This window comes from Abramis brama, assembly GCF_963993115.1.
Source record: "Abramis brama genome assembly, chromosome: 12".
Taxonomy (NCBI): Eukaryota; Metazoa; Chordata; class Actinopteri; order Cypriniformes; family Leuciscidae; genus Abramis; species Abramis brama.
The window spans coordinates 9,454,935-9,471,313 of record NC_139974.1 but is presented as its reverse complement, the minus strand read 5'-3'; the positions used below and the strand labels follow the sequence as shown (position 1 = coordinate 9,471,313).

Here is a 16,379-nt window from a genome sequence, read left to right as displayed (position 1 = left end):
TAAAAATAAATAACAACTGAATTTAATAATTTGGGCTCTGTTGTTAATTGTAACCTTTAATAGTATAGTGATATATAATTAAGTGCTCCCCATATAGTTTACAGCATTAGCTTAGATTTGTGAAATTTAAATAGAATAGAATTATTTAAACGCATTTGTAAAAAAAAAAAAAAAAAAAAAATGTAATTAAAAAAAGAAAAAAGCAAATTTGTTTAATTTACCCCTATATTATTAATAGAGACAGCAGCAGGAACTTTAGGCTGAACATAACATGACCGACTGTCTTTACGAGGATATTTTGACACATTCATGTGTGTATTTGTCCATTCAAGTGCAAAAATATTATGTTTGTCACTTTAAGAAACTTTTTAACACCCACTTAATGTAAAAAAAAAAAAAAAAAAAAACTTGAATGGTTCTGTTTTTAATTTTTAATTTATTTATTTAAAATGCTATTTTAATATTGACAATTTAGTTTGTGTCTGTCGCGTTTCACTGTCATCTCTGAATTAACTCTCTTTTATTGTAGAGATGCTGCGCTCTGTGTAAACCCGTTGCTCATTGCATTTCTGTCACTGCTTTTCAATTTGGTTTGCATGTCGCCATGCGTCTGTGTACTTCAGCGGTGGCCCTGATGGAAATAGCTTTCTGTGATCAATCAACCTTGATTTATTTACAGTTAAAGCGATAACAATGCCTGTCGCTCGCAGCATACAGGAATGTATTATTGTTCAGTCAAATGAGCTAGTTGTGCTGCATGTCAACAAACACATCCTAAATTAAAGCTGTCGCAGTGTTTACCTTGCTACCACACCGGTTCAGTTTTGAATGCTGTTGAGCATGCTTATTTACTGAACCTGTGCAGTGATATTAATGTGATATCTGGTGACATATTTGGTGAATATTTGCAATCAAAAAAGTGTTTACAGTAACAAATGGATTTTAATGTTAGTGTATAAGCCAGCCTACGTCATTACATTAAACTAGTGTCCATTTGTGCAACTGTAAACCTTTGCGCTGTGGCGGCGGCCCTTTATTAGCATCAATGGAAAATCAATAAAATTCATTTGGAAGCGCCTAAACTAGTTGTAGCAATGAACTGAACAACTGAATGCCTAATTCATTTCAATATGACTCATTGAAGTCGATTGGTGTAAGCAAAAATCCATTGGTTTGCTGAATTTATGTATCATTCATCCACTTTCAGACAGTTACTCTGCCTCTTTCTGCATCTCGTCAATGTCCCCAAGAAACTCACACCGTTGGCCTGACCCTTCACTAGGTAACTAGAGATTAACCAGCAGAGTATCAGCACACCTTCTCCAGTTAGCACCGCCAGCTCAAATGGATCCGAAAGGTTGTTTTTGTGTTTTGGCATGGAGGTGAAAGAGATGAAGCATAGGGATTTAGGTGCCTGTCTTCTGCCTGTTAGGGGCAACAACGCTGAACCTTACCATCAGGGTTAGCAAGAGAAGGCATGACTGTGTTGTGGACAGACAAATACACACACAGCTTGTTATGTAAGAGTGCATGGCGGCGATCATGTGAGGGCTGCAGGCTAGCACTGCACATCTACAGATGACTGGCCAACGCTTTGATCCTCTCTTCTCAACCTGAGTGTTTGTTCTCTCTTTCTGGTTAACTCGCTTTCTCCATATACTTCCCTTTCTCTGTCTGTCTGTCTGTTGTCCACGCATAACCTTTTTCTGTTTGGTGTGATCACAGTTTCCCTGTGTAAAGGTCCGTTCACACCAAGAATGAGAACAATACAGGGCTCAATGCTAAATATTATTTCTACTGGTCCGATCGCAAGTAAAAGAAAATAGTTTTGTTTTTGACCCATGTTACCTTGTATTGTGAATAAATAAGGTTATGACACCAACAATACTCACCAGTGAAATTTCACTATCTATTCAAATTTCGATACAACTGCAAAAACTAAGTCTAACTAATATAAATGTAAAACTTTATTAAAGACAAGTGAAGTTGTTAGTTTATTGTAATCAGCCCTGTTATGTTTTTTACTCTAAATGCTCGAGTGATTTTGTAAAAAAAACAAAAAAACATTAAAAAAATCATTATTTAAAATATTTTTTACAGCATTATTCCCTAACTATTTGGGTTTTTAAAAAAAAATATTTTTGTTAAGAATATTTTTTTATTTTTGAGTGATTGAGCAAACGAATTGTTGAATTAGTGATTTATTGAAACGCACAAAAACAAAGAACTGATCTGTGGAAATGAATCGCACTCCTCAAACAGGGTCTTGATTTTTTTTATGAAGTTTAAATGCTAATTAAATAGCTCTGTCTTGACACTCAGTCTTGATGTGACAAGCAATAGTTTTTGAGCATGAAAATGCTGGTAAAAGTATCCTTAAATTTATATTGATAGAACTGCATCGTTATGTCACTATTACATGACTGTGAATCATCTAAACCAAGTAGCCTCCAGGTATCACCCAGATGAGTCGTCTTAACGCAAACAAGAAGGTGAGATCTATTTTGCCTCGAGAGAATGTGAGACACATAAACATGCAGTTTGCAGGGTTCTGTTGTATTTTCCATCCGGGGCGTTCTCGTTAGTCCACAACAACACTTAGCCTACTCATTCTACGCAGCTCGGATCAATGCGAACAACTGTTGAACGTCGCGTATCATTCAGTATTTTTCAGCACTGTGCAAGGCAGAGTGACACTGTCAATTGTAAGACAAGCATTTAGGCAGCAGAGCTGCTCGTGGTTCTTTTGTATTGCTCATACTGCACACATTCAAGCTGGCACACACTCGTGCCATTTTTTTTCCCTGTCGCCACCATCATTAGTAGATGGAGAACGACCTTTTCCTCTGCCTAAATATAGAGCCCACAAAGAATAGGAGGAAGGGAGGGAAGTGGGGGAGAGATGGAGAGAAACAGAACGAATGAGCGCGGGGGCCCTAAACATTTCTGAGCCTTTAAATACAGACCAGAGATGCAGAGGACGACTTTTTTGTTTTCTTTCTCGTACTTGCGTCACGGCTTCACCATAAAAAGAGCTGTTGCATCTGAGCACTAATCGCAAACAGAGACGACGGCAATAGGTGGTGTTTTTACAGACTTCGCGTACAGAAAGGGCAAAAGAACGAGGCCAAGACGGATGTTAGTGTCCAATTTCCCCTACCTTGCGTGTAATGTTTGTCAGCCGGTTTGTTTTTTCGTGCCGGTACAGTTTGTACAGGTGCTATCATGTAATGCTTATGTCATATTGTTTTTCTAAGTGTGTGTACAGGGCCCTGTCAAGCGAGGGTTTTGTCTGGCGGTCTCCTGACTCCATACCCATTAGTGACAGTAACCGTCAGAGAAACAGCAGTCCCAGCAGAACCCACTGACACCAGGGGACGTGCCTGTTTTAGCTGTTATTGCGCTTTGATTTAGCGTGTTTGTGTGCACGCGCTAAGTTGTCTTGTGGGCTTGTGGTCTTGAGTGAAAAAAAGAGTGTGTTATGGCACACTGGTTTGTTTGAAAGTACCTCAAAGCGGTTTCTTATAAAGTCAGTCCTCGGCCCTCCCCAGAGTCTGCCGTTTAGCCCGCGCCAGGGGTTTATTTTATGTCCCTACTTCTTATTAAAGAACGTCAACCTGCTGATCGTCAACATGCTGCCAGTGGCTTTCTCATTCACTGTTTGTAAGGCAAACATTACTATTACTGTTGCTGCTTAGAGAGTTAAAAAGAAAACTGGGCTTATGTATTAATTTGGCATGTAACTCGTCCTGGTACAGTCAAATTGTGTGGCTTGAGTAGGTTATTGTTTTTTTGATGCAATTTTGACTTATTTTTTGACTTATTTTGAACCACCTATCAATGCCATAGCAATAAATAGCTAATTGACTTGAGGATACTTCACCGAACCTTTTTAAATCTGTCATCATTTACTCACTCTCAAAGGTTGTTTCAAGCTTGTATGACTTTCTTCTGCAAAGAAGATATTTTGAACTGTTTTTGTCCATACATGTCATACGCCATGTTAATGGCGTATAAAAAAAACATTGAAGCCCACTGGGAACAAAACTACACTAAGGCATTTTTCAAAATATCCTCTGTGTTTCAATGAAGGAAGTCATACAGGTTTTAAACCAGTTGAGTAAATGAATTTTCTTTTCTTTTTTTTAGGTGAGCTGTCCTTTTAATCTGCCTTTGTGTATTAGAATCAAATGTACTTTGGATATTTTTACTATAGCTTTTGCATTTTGATTTCATTAATTGATTGAGTTAAAAAAATAAATCTCTTTGCTATACGTGTATTTATAGCACTAAAGTGTCTTGTTGCTAGGAGATGGTATGGGAGCCAGGGACCCAACGCACGAGAGAGAGAGAAAAAGGTATGAGAGTGGAGGGAAAGGCGCACTTCTTCTGAAAGCTGAATGACAAATACACTCACGCATACGCCGTGAGTCAGTGCTGACGCGCACCCACTGTGGGAAGCTTTGTGTTGCTGTGTGCCCACTCGCTCGGTGGAGGTCTGAGCCCACAAACACACGACTAATCATATATGATCTGTTTAGTGTGACATGTCTTGGTAAAATTGGAATGAATGGTGGGAAATGCATTAAACTTGAGGATCTGGAGACTTTTTGAAGTCTCATTCCTACAAACCTCTTTGTGTAAAGGCCTGAAATTACAGACTCATTTGGTGGAGAATTTTTTTATTGTTTTTTTTTTTATGTCAACCAGTAAACAGTATTATTTCCAGGGTGTCCTGCATTGCTGAAACTTCCAACAGCCAGAAAAAGGAATCATATTTTACTTATGTTGTGAATTAAGTGTTTGCAGTCTGAATTGAATGTTGAGAAGACTATTTTGCGCAAAATGGTGAGAACGCATCTTTCTGTTGAATTGATTCATGAGTTAACGACTGGTTATTTTTAGTGAATCAACATCATACAGCACAACCAGAGCAGTGCGATTCATGATTGAATGTCTTTTATTTGCTGAAATCAGAAGTGCTGTCTGATTTACTAGTAAATGACTTTCATAAGCTGGTTTGACAAATTCTGGACTGACTGAATTTGCTGAATCCACTTGAGTAGTTAGTGAATCAACATTTGTCTCACTACTGAGCTGTTACTTAAGTTTTTAATTACTTTATACATGAACCACATTTTGTGAACTTGAATTTTGTAAAACTTAAGTTTGTATAATTACTGACTTGTTGTTGACCATATGACAGTATTAATTACCTCTGGGTTAACCATGTGCTTATATCAAGTAGTCTAACTGATCTGCTTCTTTTCAGTGGGCCAAGTCAGTTTTACATCTCCGATTTGCTAGATCTCTCAACCAAACATCTCAGTCATGAGTCAAGCCACATTGCCGACTGTTTAGCAGTTGTCACGGACAGTTAGTACCAGCCCACGATGTCCAAGTCATCCTACCGCCCCCCTGCGCAGCGTGCGTCCCTGCAGCACATGTGTGCAGTTGGCGGTGGCGGTACTGCTGAGCTGTTCTGCATTCGCTACTTAACACTGATAGGCTTTATAAGCAGCCAAGCTCTGAACCATCTGAAAGGGGCATTCCACTGAGTACAACAACACGTCGTGCGCCAAGACCCTCTCTTTCTCTTTTGTGTGCGAGTGTGGGAATTATGCTGTTATTTTCAGTCGTTCCCACCTGACATGGTGCGCCTAAGAGATATAATCTTGGTTCATTGTTGTGTTCTCTGGTTTAGTTTTTTCTTTCCTAGTAGGAAATTGTGTCTAATTTAGAGTCAGCAGAAATACTGCACCTCATTCTTATTTTGTCTGCAGACTTTGCTTTTTCATACTTGACCAAGCACGCCAATGGCAAACTCTCAGGTGTTTCTCCGATGTGTTTGACAGGCTTGTTTCAAAGAGCTTTTCCGCCGTCTCATACTGTCACGTTGACTCAGCGTTGTGCATGAATTTGTAATAGGTCTGTCACTTAGCATGTTGTATAACCGTCTGTCCGTGTTAACGTCCCAAAGCACAAACAGTTTCTGTAATGAGACATAAGACCCTCAAAGTCACGGCCATGTTTTTGTCTCGCCTCCAGCAACCTCCTGCTTATTGCTTATTTTCTTCTTTTTCTGCAAGTATTGAGTCTAAAAGTGGAGACTGTGTGTGTGTGTGTGGCTTTATGAGTGTTGTTTTGACTACTGCCTCAAGGATTCTTGATTGAAGCGCTTGTTAACTAGACACTATGGAATTCTGACAACTTATTCATACTCAGAGGTGATTGAGAGAAAGGAATTGCATGCAAACTTTTACCAGACTAAAATTCAGGAAAGTTGAGGCTAATTTATGCTTCTGCGTCAAACCTACACCATAGCTATGCCGTAGGCTGCGTAGAACGCGTAGCCTGACGTGCATCTCTCCAAAAATGTAACAACGCGTCAATTCTACGTGGACCGCAAGCCTTGTGATTGGTCTGCTAGAACCCCTCCCTCAGGTTAAACAAAAATCTTCGATAGCGTCGCATTTCCTCCTTTTGCCTTGATACTGTGGGTTGCACCATCAATATGCCCATGGACACTGCCTAGTAGCAGTCTGCATGTGTAATTACACGTCAACGCGGACAACTAGCAGAAGGATAAATGAAAACTGGCGTAGAGGCTATGGCGTGTATCCGGCGCAGAAGTATAAATCAGCCTTTAGTCTGCATAAAGGCCTACAGCCTTGGAAATACATTGTTCCCTTGGCTTACTCTTATTTAACAGACTGCAGAAGTAATACGTCCCCCTTATTAATCGAGATTAGATGTGGTGAAACTTACTCTCGCCAAACATTGACTAGATTGAGTCGAAGTGGCAAGACTCAAGTGTTTTTGTGTCTGACCTCTAGGGTTTGCCTTCCCAGACTGGGCCTACAAGCCGGAGTCGAGTCCTGGTTCCAGACAGATCCAGTTGTGGCACTTCATCCTGGAGCTGCTGCGGAAGGAGGAGTACCATGATGTCATCGCCTGGCAGGGGGATTACGGCGAGTTCGTCATCAAAGACCCGGACGAGGTGGCACGACTGTGGGGCGCCCGCAAGTGCAAGCCCCAGATGAATTATGACAAGCTCAGCCGAGCGCTCAGGTAAATACTAAATCTGCCTATTAAATCATTCGTACTTGCAGTTGTGCTTGTACTCAGTCTACTGATGCAGTGGCTGCTCTAAACAGTTAACTACAAAATGGTAGGATATCTTTTTTGGCCAAAATCTTGGTTAAGACACTGCAACAAGCTCAGTGAAAATTTCATCCAAGGTGGGGTCAGGAAACCAGTAGATTATACATTTTTGATTATTTAGAGTATAGGCCTGTTCTCACCAAGAACAATAACTATATTAGCATCCACACCAATGGACAATATTCTGTATATTATAAGCGCATTGCAGTTATTATTAGCTTACTAAAGTTGGGTGGATTCGGATTGAAAGACAATGTTTTTGACATTCATCAGCTGGAAAAAAAATCCTGTAAATGATTCCAATTATTTTGTTTCTTTGTTTTGTTACCGCTTTAGCTATGAGAATTAGAATTAGAACAATTAATAAAACTTTACAGTTATCATTGTAGTTATCCTTGGTGTGAATGGGCCCTAGACACACTCTACACCAATAAATATCAGATATATGCTGCATATTAGATTGTGGTAATTTCTTGTGTTTATTAGTAGACCTAATTTTGAGCATATCTGAGGACTAGCTAACAGTAAAATGTTAACACCAGAATCTATGATCAACTGCATATTTGTTGTTCTTATGTATCGACTGACTGTTATGCTAACATAAAAGAGCATGATAGACTAGGAACTTTAGATTATCAACATCAACTGTGAACATTAGTCAAGTCTCTCTTGTTGTTCATTTTAGTGTTATTTGTGTGGTATGCCTAAGTGACCATTAACGGATTGGCTTCACTTGAAGAACATTTCAGATCACTCACTTATGAAGCCCATTTCAGTTAGGATGCTGCCTATGTAGGTAGTAGATGGCAAGCCAGTAACATTTTGTAGCTGTAAACTACAGCTGCTAGCTCAAAGTCTAGAGTGCTTTGTTTCTGATGACTTTATGTGTTCTTATGTCAACTGACTTTGTGTTCAACAACACTTCTGCGTTGTTTGTCTTTCTGTGTTACACCATTTTTCCGCCTTTGCCTTTTCCGTACTCTTCTGTCAATTGCAATCTGTCCAGTTGCCTGTTTGTCTGTCTCTTCGTGTTATTCAACGCTTTGGACCGGTCGCCATGGCAACCTGCGGATGCCCACTCAAACCTGCTGAACCCGCCTTTACCATCGTAGAATAATGAAGCCCACTTAGCGCTCATCAACCTTCACTTACAGGACTAGTTTGTGTCCTCCACTTCCGAGAACTCTTTCATTTCTCAGAGATAAGAACATATGAATGGAAGCGGAAGGTAGGGGGAAGAATAAAGGCAACAGAAAGCTGTGTATGGTTCAGATGTGAAGCAGAAAGTTCTTCAGCGTCACAGCAGAGAGCGTGAAGACTACTGAGAAACGGAGAGAACTCGCCTTTGTTCAGCACATGTGGAGGACACAAAACACATCCTCTTAGTTAACTCAGAAAACGCAAAGCAGACAGGCACACACATTCTCTTTTGACCTGATTTTCTTCTTTTACATAATTGTGAATTTGAAGGTCATTTTTAGGCCCAAACAGAATCCGTTTCACTGACATAACTTTTGCAGACTTCTGCTAAATTTGATTGCCCATCATTTATTACATTTTGAAATACTCGATATATCGGCCACCATATCGGTATCGGCCGAAATATGTTCAATTTTGATGTTAGCGTTATTGGACCAATAAAAAAATTTGGCCGATATATATTAAAGCCAAAAAATGTTATTATTTCGTTCAGCTGCAACACTTCAGATGTGCACTGTTCACTATGATGGTTTTGAATTGCTTGAAATATGATTGGAATTACTTCAAAGAAGGAAAATAGTTCAGTGCAACATGTGCAGCGCAAGTCTTGTCATATAGGCTACATAAAATTATAATGAAAACACTATAATTGTGTGCTTGGGACATGGCTTTTAATGGTGAGACTTTTGTTTTTTGTAATTAGGCTCTCAAAAATTATATAAGAATTTGGATTTAGAGTTATCGGCCAATATATATATCGGTTATCGGCTTTCATATATGAAGAATTATCGGTAACAGCCAAAATTTTTATGGTACATCCCTAGTAATATTTTTCATCTTTCATCTATGAATTTTTCATCTTCATCCCTATACTTATTCTTAAGTTAAAGGTTTTGCTCAGATGCCTAATTACTAAATTTTGGTGTTTAACCTGCACTGTTTGGCCAGTAAGCAACAGCCTAGCAACCAACCGGAATACACTAGCAACTTCTTAGCAACACCCTGGCAACCATTGTACTTTGGGATATACCATGATACTGAAAGAGTACCATATTTATTTAAGGTCCATCAACACATCATGTGATATTACCATGGTACTTTTTTTGTAAGTATATAATTGCATTTTGAAAGAGTTTAAAATCAATTTTAAATTAGGATATGGTAATATCTGAACACTTTTGGCTAATTTCGTCATGTTTTCAGCTACCAATAACATTATTTTCAGTTTAGTTTAGCACATTTTAATACAAGTAAATCTATTCTGCAGATCTTTAAGAAAATTAAAAAAAAACATTTATTTTGGATCTAGTTATTTGGGAAGGAAATGCCTGAAGGCATTCTCTCTCTGCTCACTCTTTTCATCTATACCTAAGAGGTTGCACGTGTTCTTTAAAACTCAAACACCATTCAGACAGACTCTTGGCTGCACAGGCATCCCATTGTTGAGCAGTTGAAAATGAACAGACTTCAGACCAAGACAGTTCAAAACAACATGTACACATTTGTTGTTTTTATCTGTTAACCTGATGCTGCTTGTAGACCATGATATAGCCAGAAAGCTTCTTTCTTGATGGATGTCGACTGTTTTGCTTGGTGAAAGTAAACAGAAGTATTCTGTATTTTTACTCAACAGCATATGTACTCCATGTATGTGAATGTCTGCACAACACACATGTGCAAAAAACACTTCGAGTTTTTGTGGTCTTTTGAAGCAAGTTCAAATGCACTTCAAAGAGAGGGGTTGTACATGTGTAAGTGTTGTGTTCATGTGTGTGTGCCCTTTTCTCTGTCGAGTATGTGCCTGTGAACTTTTCAGTGCCCCAATTCACACATCATTGTATATCACAATCCTGTTTTCTCACACATGCACTCTCAGCACCCTCGTTGACGTCTTAATTAAACACATTGAATCCATAAATCATTTTAACATCTGAAGCTTCAGATGGCCACAGTGTCACGTATCTGCTCTGCACATATCTGATTCTGGTTGGCTGAATCCTTTCATGTGTGTAAGAATTTAACATGTGTATGTTATATACAGTAACCTTGAGTACTCCTTAATGATACAGATAATTACATCAGGCTTTAACTGAAAAGGGTTTGGTTTTTCTCTCTTTGGAAATGCTGGTCTGAAATTTTACGTCCTGACAGCTGCAGTATGTGATCGTTTCACCTAAACATCTTGTGTACACCACTTTTCCATGTTTCTTCATACAGAATATATCTCGCACAGTGTATCAGATAGTCAAGGTGAAAACATTGTAAATTTAACATGATCTATAATCTGCATTATAGAAACTTCATAGTACTGTGTTCAATTTTATATTGATTTTACTGAAATTTTGGCTATTGTAAAGTCACTCAAAAATATTATATTAATATAATTTATTGGTTTTCAGAAGTTAATTTAAAATGAACAGTTTTGGTTTTCGGTAGTTTTCAGTTTCAGCCAAGAAATTTCATTTTCGATGCATCACTTATTGAAAGATAACTATAAGTTGATGTGTTCTGTGTTTGAAAACTGATCACCTTATTTTTTTTCTTAGGAAACATGCAAATTCAATGTTGTAAAAACTTTTCACCTCTAAACTGGTCATTGCCTGTGCAAAGTTTGGCAAGTGTGAGAATGTCAAATACATAAAAATGGGTGGCCTTCAACAAATTGTGACTCCTAATAATGGCTTTAACAAGTGTGTAACCATGCCAACACTGTCTCTGCAGATACTACTACAACAAAAGGATTTTGCACAAGACCAAAGGGAAAAGATTCACCTACAAGTTCAACTTCAACAAGCTGGTGCTGGTCAACTATCCATTCATTGACATGGGCTCTGCAGGTGAAGATCCCTGCTTCTAAATCTTAATCTTTCTGAAACTCATTTAGTTTCATATATAAAGTAAAACAAGACTTCAGCTATTAAAATTTCTTAACCTTTCCCTTAGGTTCTGGTGTTCCACAAAGTGCTCCACCTGTCCCATCCGGAGTTAGCACTCACTTCCGCTTCCCTCCATCCACGCCATCGGACGTCCTCTCTCCTAGCGAGGAACTGCGCAGTCCAGGTGTCTTCAGTGCTGTGCCTCGACGCATAGCTCGTGGCTCTGTCTCCGATTGCAGCGATGGCACCTCCACCAACTCGGAGCTTGAAGAAACTGGCATAGCACCTGGCGATGACCGCCCGGCTGACCGTGCCTTTAGAAACCTGCTCCATCCACGCTTGTCCCACGACTCCTTGTTCCGTGTCTACGGTGCACCGACCAACCCAACTGGGCTCACCAGGAGCGGGCCCCATGTGCCCACACACAGGGTCCACCCTGATTCCTTGTCCCCATTCCCAGTGTCCCCTCTCCCAGGCCCTGGAGGCTTGCTGGGTCCTGCTCTTTCACCAGCTCTCTCCATGACCCCTACATCTCACATGCCCTACACACCTTCTCCATCCCTTTCACCCATGCTGGGCTCCCACTTCTCGTTCAATCCAGAAGACATGAAGCGCTATCTTCAAGCTCACACTCAGAGTGTCTACAACTATCATCTGAGCCCCCGTGCTTTCTTGCACTACCCCAACATTATCATCCCCCAGCCCCAACGCCCAGACAAGGGACTGGGAGGGCCAGTGGGTGTAGGTCCACACCTGTCAAGTCACCCTCTGCACCACCAGGCTGAGGAGACTCATCTATCTCCTTTCAAGTTTAAGTTACAGCCACCACCACTGGGCCGCAAACAGAGAGAAGGGCCAACCTCAGCTGGAGCAGGACATGCTCCGAATTCTGGAAGTGCTGGTGCTTCTTTCTCGTACAGTGGGGAGTCTGGTTCGTCCTCAAACTCTGCCTCATCTGGAATGATGACCAACAATTCAACCCCAGGTGGTCCACCAAAGATCAAGGTATGTTCACCTTAAAATTAATTCTGAAGAACTGTAGCTTCTTTGAGAATTAAAGGGCTTTCTGTAACTCTCCATTTGTTTCCTCCTTTAGGTTGAGCCCATCTCAGACATGGAGTCGGAGGAAGAAGTCGAGGTCACCGACATCAGCGAGGAGGAACATGAAGATGATGAATGTGATGTCTTTTCCCCTCCTCACCCCAATGGTGGCCTTGCCCCTCCACCCAACCACGATCGTATGACAGATGATGACGATCTTGAGGAAGATGTCTTCAAGACCCCAGCTGCCCCTACCTTAGGGGTTGGGCCGAATCTTCTAGGTCTAAAAGCAGAACCCAGGGAGCTAAACCTGGGCCAGGGCGCTCCCATCAGCCCTGGGGGTACACTCTGCATCCCTCTGAAGCTGCGTTTTAAACGCCGCTGGAGTGAGGACCAGCGGATGGAGGCGGGAACCGAAGAGGCTGAGGATAAGAAGAGCAGGGCAGAGAGGGAGGAGCTTAACCAGGAGGTGGAGCCCAAACTGGGTGAGGAAAATGGAGACCGGAAGAGTCCGGAGACTTTAGTTGCACCTCTGGGGACAGGCCAGAGGAGAGTGAGCTCTGAGCTGCAGCGAGCAACGGCACAGCTGTCTTTAGAAAACAACGTTTGCTGAAGAGGACGTGGTCAAACACACAAACTTAGCAAAACAGAGCTGTCCTCCTCACAGGCTGAAGGCAACTGTTGCTCTCAGAAGTTACGTGAAGACCATCCGTTCAGCAAGTTCAGATGCCCGAACCATCTTTCAAACTTCTGTACATGCAGGTTCACTCACTTCAAGATGTTGCAACACTACAAATTAATACTGACATCTTTTTTTTAAGCATTTTAAGTAACCAGGCCCTTTCCACGTGTTTAGCCAGAGTCCCTTGCTTACTGAACCCATTCCTTTCTGTTTGCTGTGTTAGACTAACACCATCCCACTAGTCTCATTGAAGTCTTGGACACTTTTTCCCCCAAGAAACTCCCCGTTAGGATCAACTCAATACCTTTTTAAACAAAATCAAGAGATTACAGAAGTGCCTAAACCAGATGTTGATGCACCCCTGTAAAACATCAGTAGAGATGGTGATAATGAATAATTAGATTGTGATAAGTCTTTTTGGCTTGTCATTCATGCCCATGGAATTAAAGGTCAAGTGCAAGTGGACATTTTTACTATTAAACAGACACTCTTGGATGAAGTGAATGCAGGAGAGATCCTGCCCAACCCCACCCTCAAACTCAATCATAGTTCTCAGAATTTTTGGATATGGATGCTCTTTCTTTTTGCATACCAAGATTCAAGCACCAGACTTTTTGCAGAACCAACTTGCCTTTCGCTTTCAAACCAGGACCTTCATGTCACTGCCTTCAGAGCCATTAATGATATTGTGCTACCAGCCTTCACTACCGGCTCTGGACAACTTTCCCAGCTGTTCAGCGAGCTCAGCCGACTTAACGGGACCACTCAACAACCTCTTAACGTATCTTAACACGTGTATATACATTGGGGGATTCATTTTATATATGTGTTAGTCCTTCTTCATGACCACCAGCTGGATGACAAATTATAGATCACATATTATTCCTTCTCCAACTTATTTATTTAATTTGTTTTATAATGCAGTTTTAACCCTGAGGGAACGTTATAGGAATGTTGGGGCAACGTATCAGAGGGCGCTTTATGGTTTGAGCTTCGTAATCATCCCTAAAACCATTTATACAATGCTCTACACCCTTCTATTCTGGAAAGAACACGAACCTTCTTGGTTTGTTAGGCGTAAATCTCAGGCATACCTCCCCACATCGCTTTCCTCTATCCAATAGGTTGTCTTTGAATATAAAACCTTCAAATGAACAAACATTTGTGCCTTTTTACGGAAGACTGACCGCCCAATGCTTTTAAATGGGTTGCTTTATTGACATACAAGCTCACATACAGGAGAGGCCTTAGAAACATGACCTCAAACACTGCTTTTATGCCTTATTTAGTTTTGTACCTTAAAAAGAAACTATCCTAAATAAGATTTGCATTTAGAGTCCATATATTCTCACTTTATAGACATATATATTTGATAAAAGAACAAACGCTGGTTTTGATACAAATTATATTTCAGAAGGTAAATCTATATGGAGAATCTATGTAAGGAAGATGTTTAGTTTCAGGGCCCTACAGTGCTTTACTGTAAAAGAAAAGTGTTGTTATAGACAAAGCTAAACAACTGACCAATCGTTAAGAACCCTGAACGGCACAGCTGTCCTCGGCCTTATAAGGAATACGTATAGTTTTAACTCGACCCGTCGCATTTGCGTTCTCCCTCTCAGTCTCTCTGCAGTGTTTTAGTTGTAGGAGGCTGTGTTTTCTCCACGATGATCAAGATTGAACAGGTATCACATCCTATATGGCCTAGCGTTTGGCGACGGCCAGCTCCATTTGTAGCAAAGTGCAGGGTCTTTGTAGTAAATGACATCACGACCATATCCTTGAGAAAGGGACCTCAATTCTGCAAACTGACAGCTAGAAAGTGGACATGCAGCCTCTTAGCCCTCATCTAAGGAGGAAGTATAGGACCTGACACACTTAACACTCATTTTTCTTCTTTTTTTTTTAAACTACTTTTTTTGAGTTTGTTTGGCGGCCTTACACAGGTTCAGTATCTGTATTTCAACTGACTGCTGCCTTATTTGTTAGAAAATACTTTTTCTTCTCGCTCTCTCTTCAATATAAACCATGCTGTTTTATTATACCTTTTTTTGTCTATATTATCATTTATCATTTTTAATGTTGATATTATTGCTGGTATTTCGTTTGTACCCCTTACCTTAATTTTAACCTCTCAAGATGAACATTTTAATAAATCGTACTCCTCTACCCTCTTTGATACCATGATATTAAATTGCTCTGGCTTTGTATTAATGCTGGTTTTTAGTTGTAATTAAGAAAACCAGTTGAAGAGGGAAGAGTGACATAATGCTATCACATTATTTTTATTTTAATGTCTCTCTTTTTTGGTTGTGTACATATATAAATATATATTTTCCATTTTGAGGGGATGATGTAAGAAAAAGACAAATATTTCTTTGTGTTCAAGGTCTTTTGCTTCTTTCTTAAAGCTTTCCATCTGTCTCTCAATGGTTATGTAATACTTTGTAAAGAGAGACGAAACTTGACGTTACAAGGAACCATGTATACTTTAGTTTCTCATGTGGTTTCCTTTGCTCTTGTAATTAAAACTGTAATCAGGGTTCATTAAAACAGGTAAAAACGGATCTGGCTTTCTCGTCCTTTACTCCATTTGCATCTCTCAGTTTCCTAATTTTATCCTGATTGTGATGGTATCTTGTATCTGTTAGTAAACACTTTAAGATTCAACTAATATTTCATCATTTTTTCACCATGCTGTCTATTAAACGGCAAATATTTTTTAATATAATAAACTAAAATGATCTTAGATCAAATATATATTTTTAATTTAAAAACGAATTCAATGAGTACCAGTAATAAGAATGGTAGATTCACTAAACCTAAAAAGCCATTATAATACTTAATTTGGCATAGCACTACAGTAATATACCATAGTAATACCATGGTGTTTTTTTGGACTGGTTGGGACAATTATTCTAAAATCTCATGAACATGAATCCAGGCATGTACAAGGACGCATAAAGATCGATTTATGTTTTTTGTTTTTTTTTGTGTTTTTTTTTTTCATGCACTTCAGTTGTTTTGCTTCTGTAGGTTCAGTTTGAAATACAAGAAAGGGCTGCTATTCTAGATCCTGTTTGAACTCAAGCAAGATGCAAAATGAACTAGGATTTGCTTTCATAATGCCACGGAGACCGTTAACGCTTAACGTTTCTGCACGAACCAGAGACCATGGGTTTAACACGAAACGAGAATCATTCGTTTTAGAGCGAACCCTGGAATCAAACTTAAACCCATTTAATTTCATCAGCCTGAAGGAGAAAGAGAACTTCTGAGAACTTTAGAATGTATTCACTTGTGAAACAGCGCGCTCTGCTGCTAAAACATCGCCATCGTTCACTCTTGTCCAGAGGCGGTACACTCGTGGTTCTTAAAGGCGAAGTGTCTTTTTATGTATGTATAATATGTACGTA

The 16,379-nt window shown here is 39.9% G+C and overlaps 1 protein-coding gene across 2 annotated transcripts in view; it reads left to right on the top strand.

The window, feature by feature from the left end:
- erf (Ets2 repressor factor) overlaps nucleotides 1–15,528 on the top strand; it is a 28,192-nt gene extending 12,664 nt beyond the window's left edge. Inside the window, exons 2-5 of one of the 2 annotated variants that reach the window (XM_084130122.1) lie at nucleotides 6,852–7,071; nucleotides 11,086–11,201; nucleotides 11,308–12,245; nucleotides 12,337–15,528. In XM_084130122.1, the coding sequence (XP_083986248.1) occupies nucleotides 6,852–7,071; nucleotides 11,086–11,201; nucleotides 11,308–12,245; nucleotides 12,337–12,894 (1,832 nt within the window). In that variant the 3' untranslated portion in view covers nucleotides 12,895–15,528. Of the gene's footprint in view, nucleotides 1–6,836; nucleotides 7,072–11,085; nucleotides 11,202–11,307; nucleotides 12,246–12,336 lie in introns of both variants that reach the window. The other variant, XM_084130121.1, reaches the window with a different exon arrangement.
- Nucleotides 15,529–16,379: the final 851 nt, after the last annotated feature.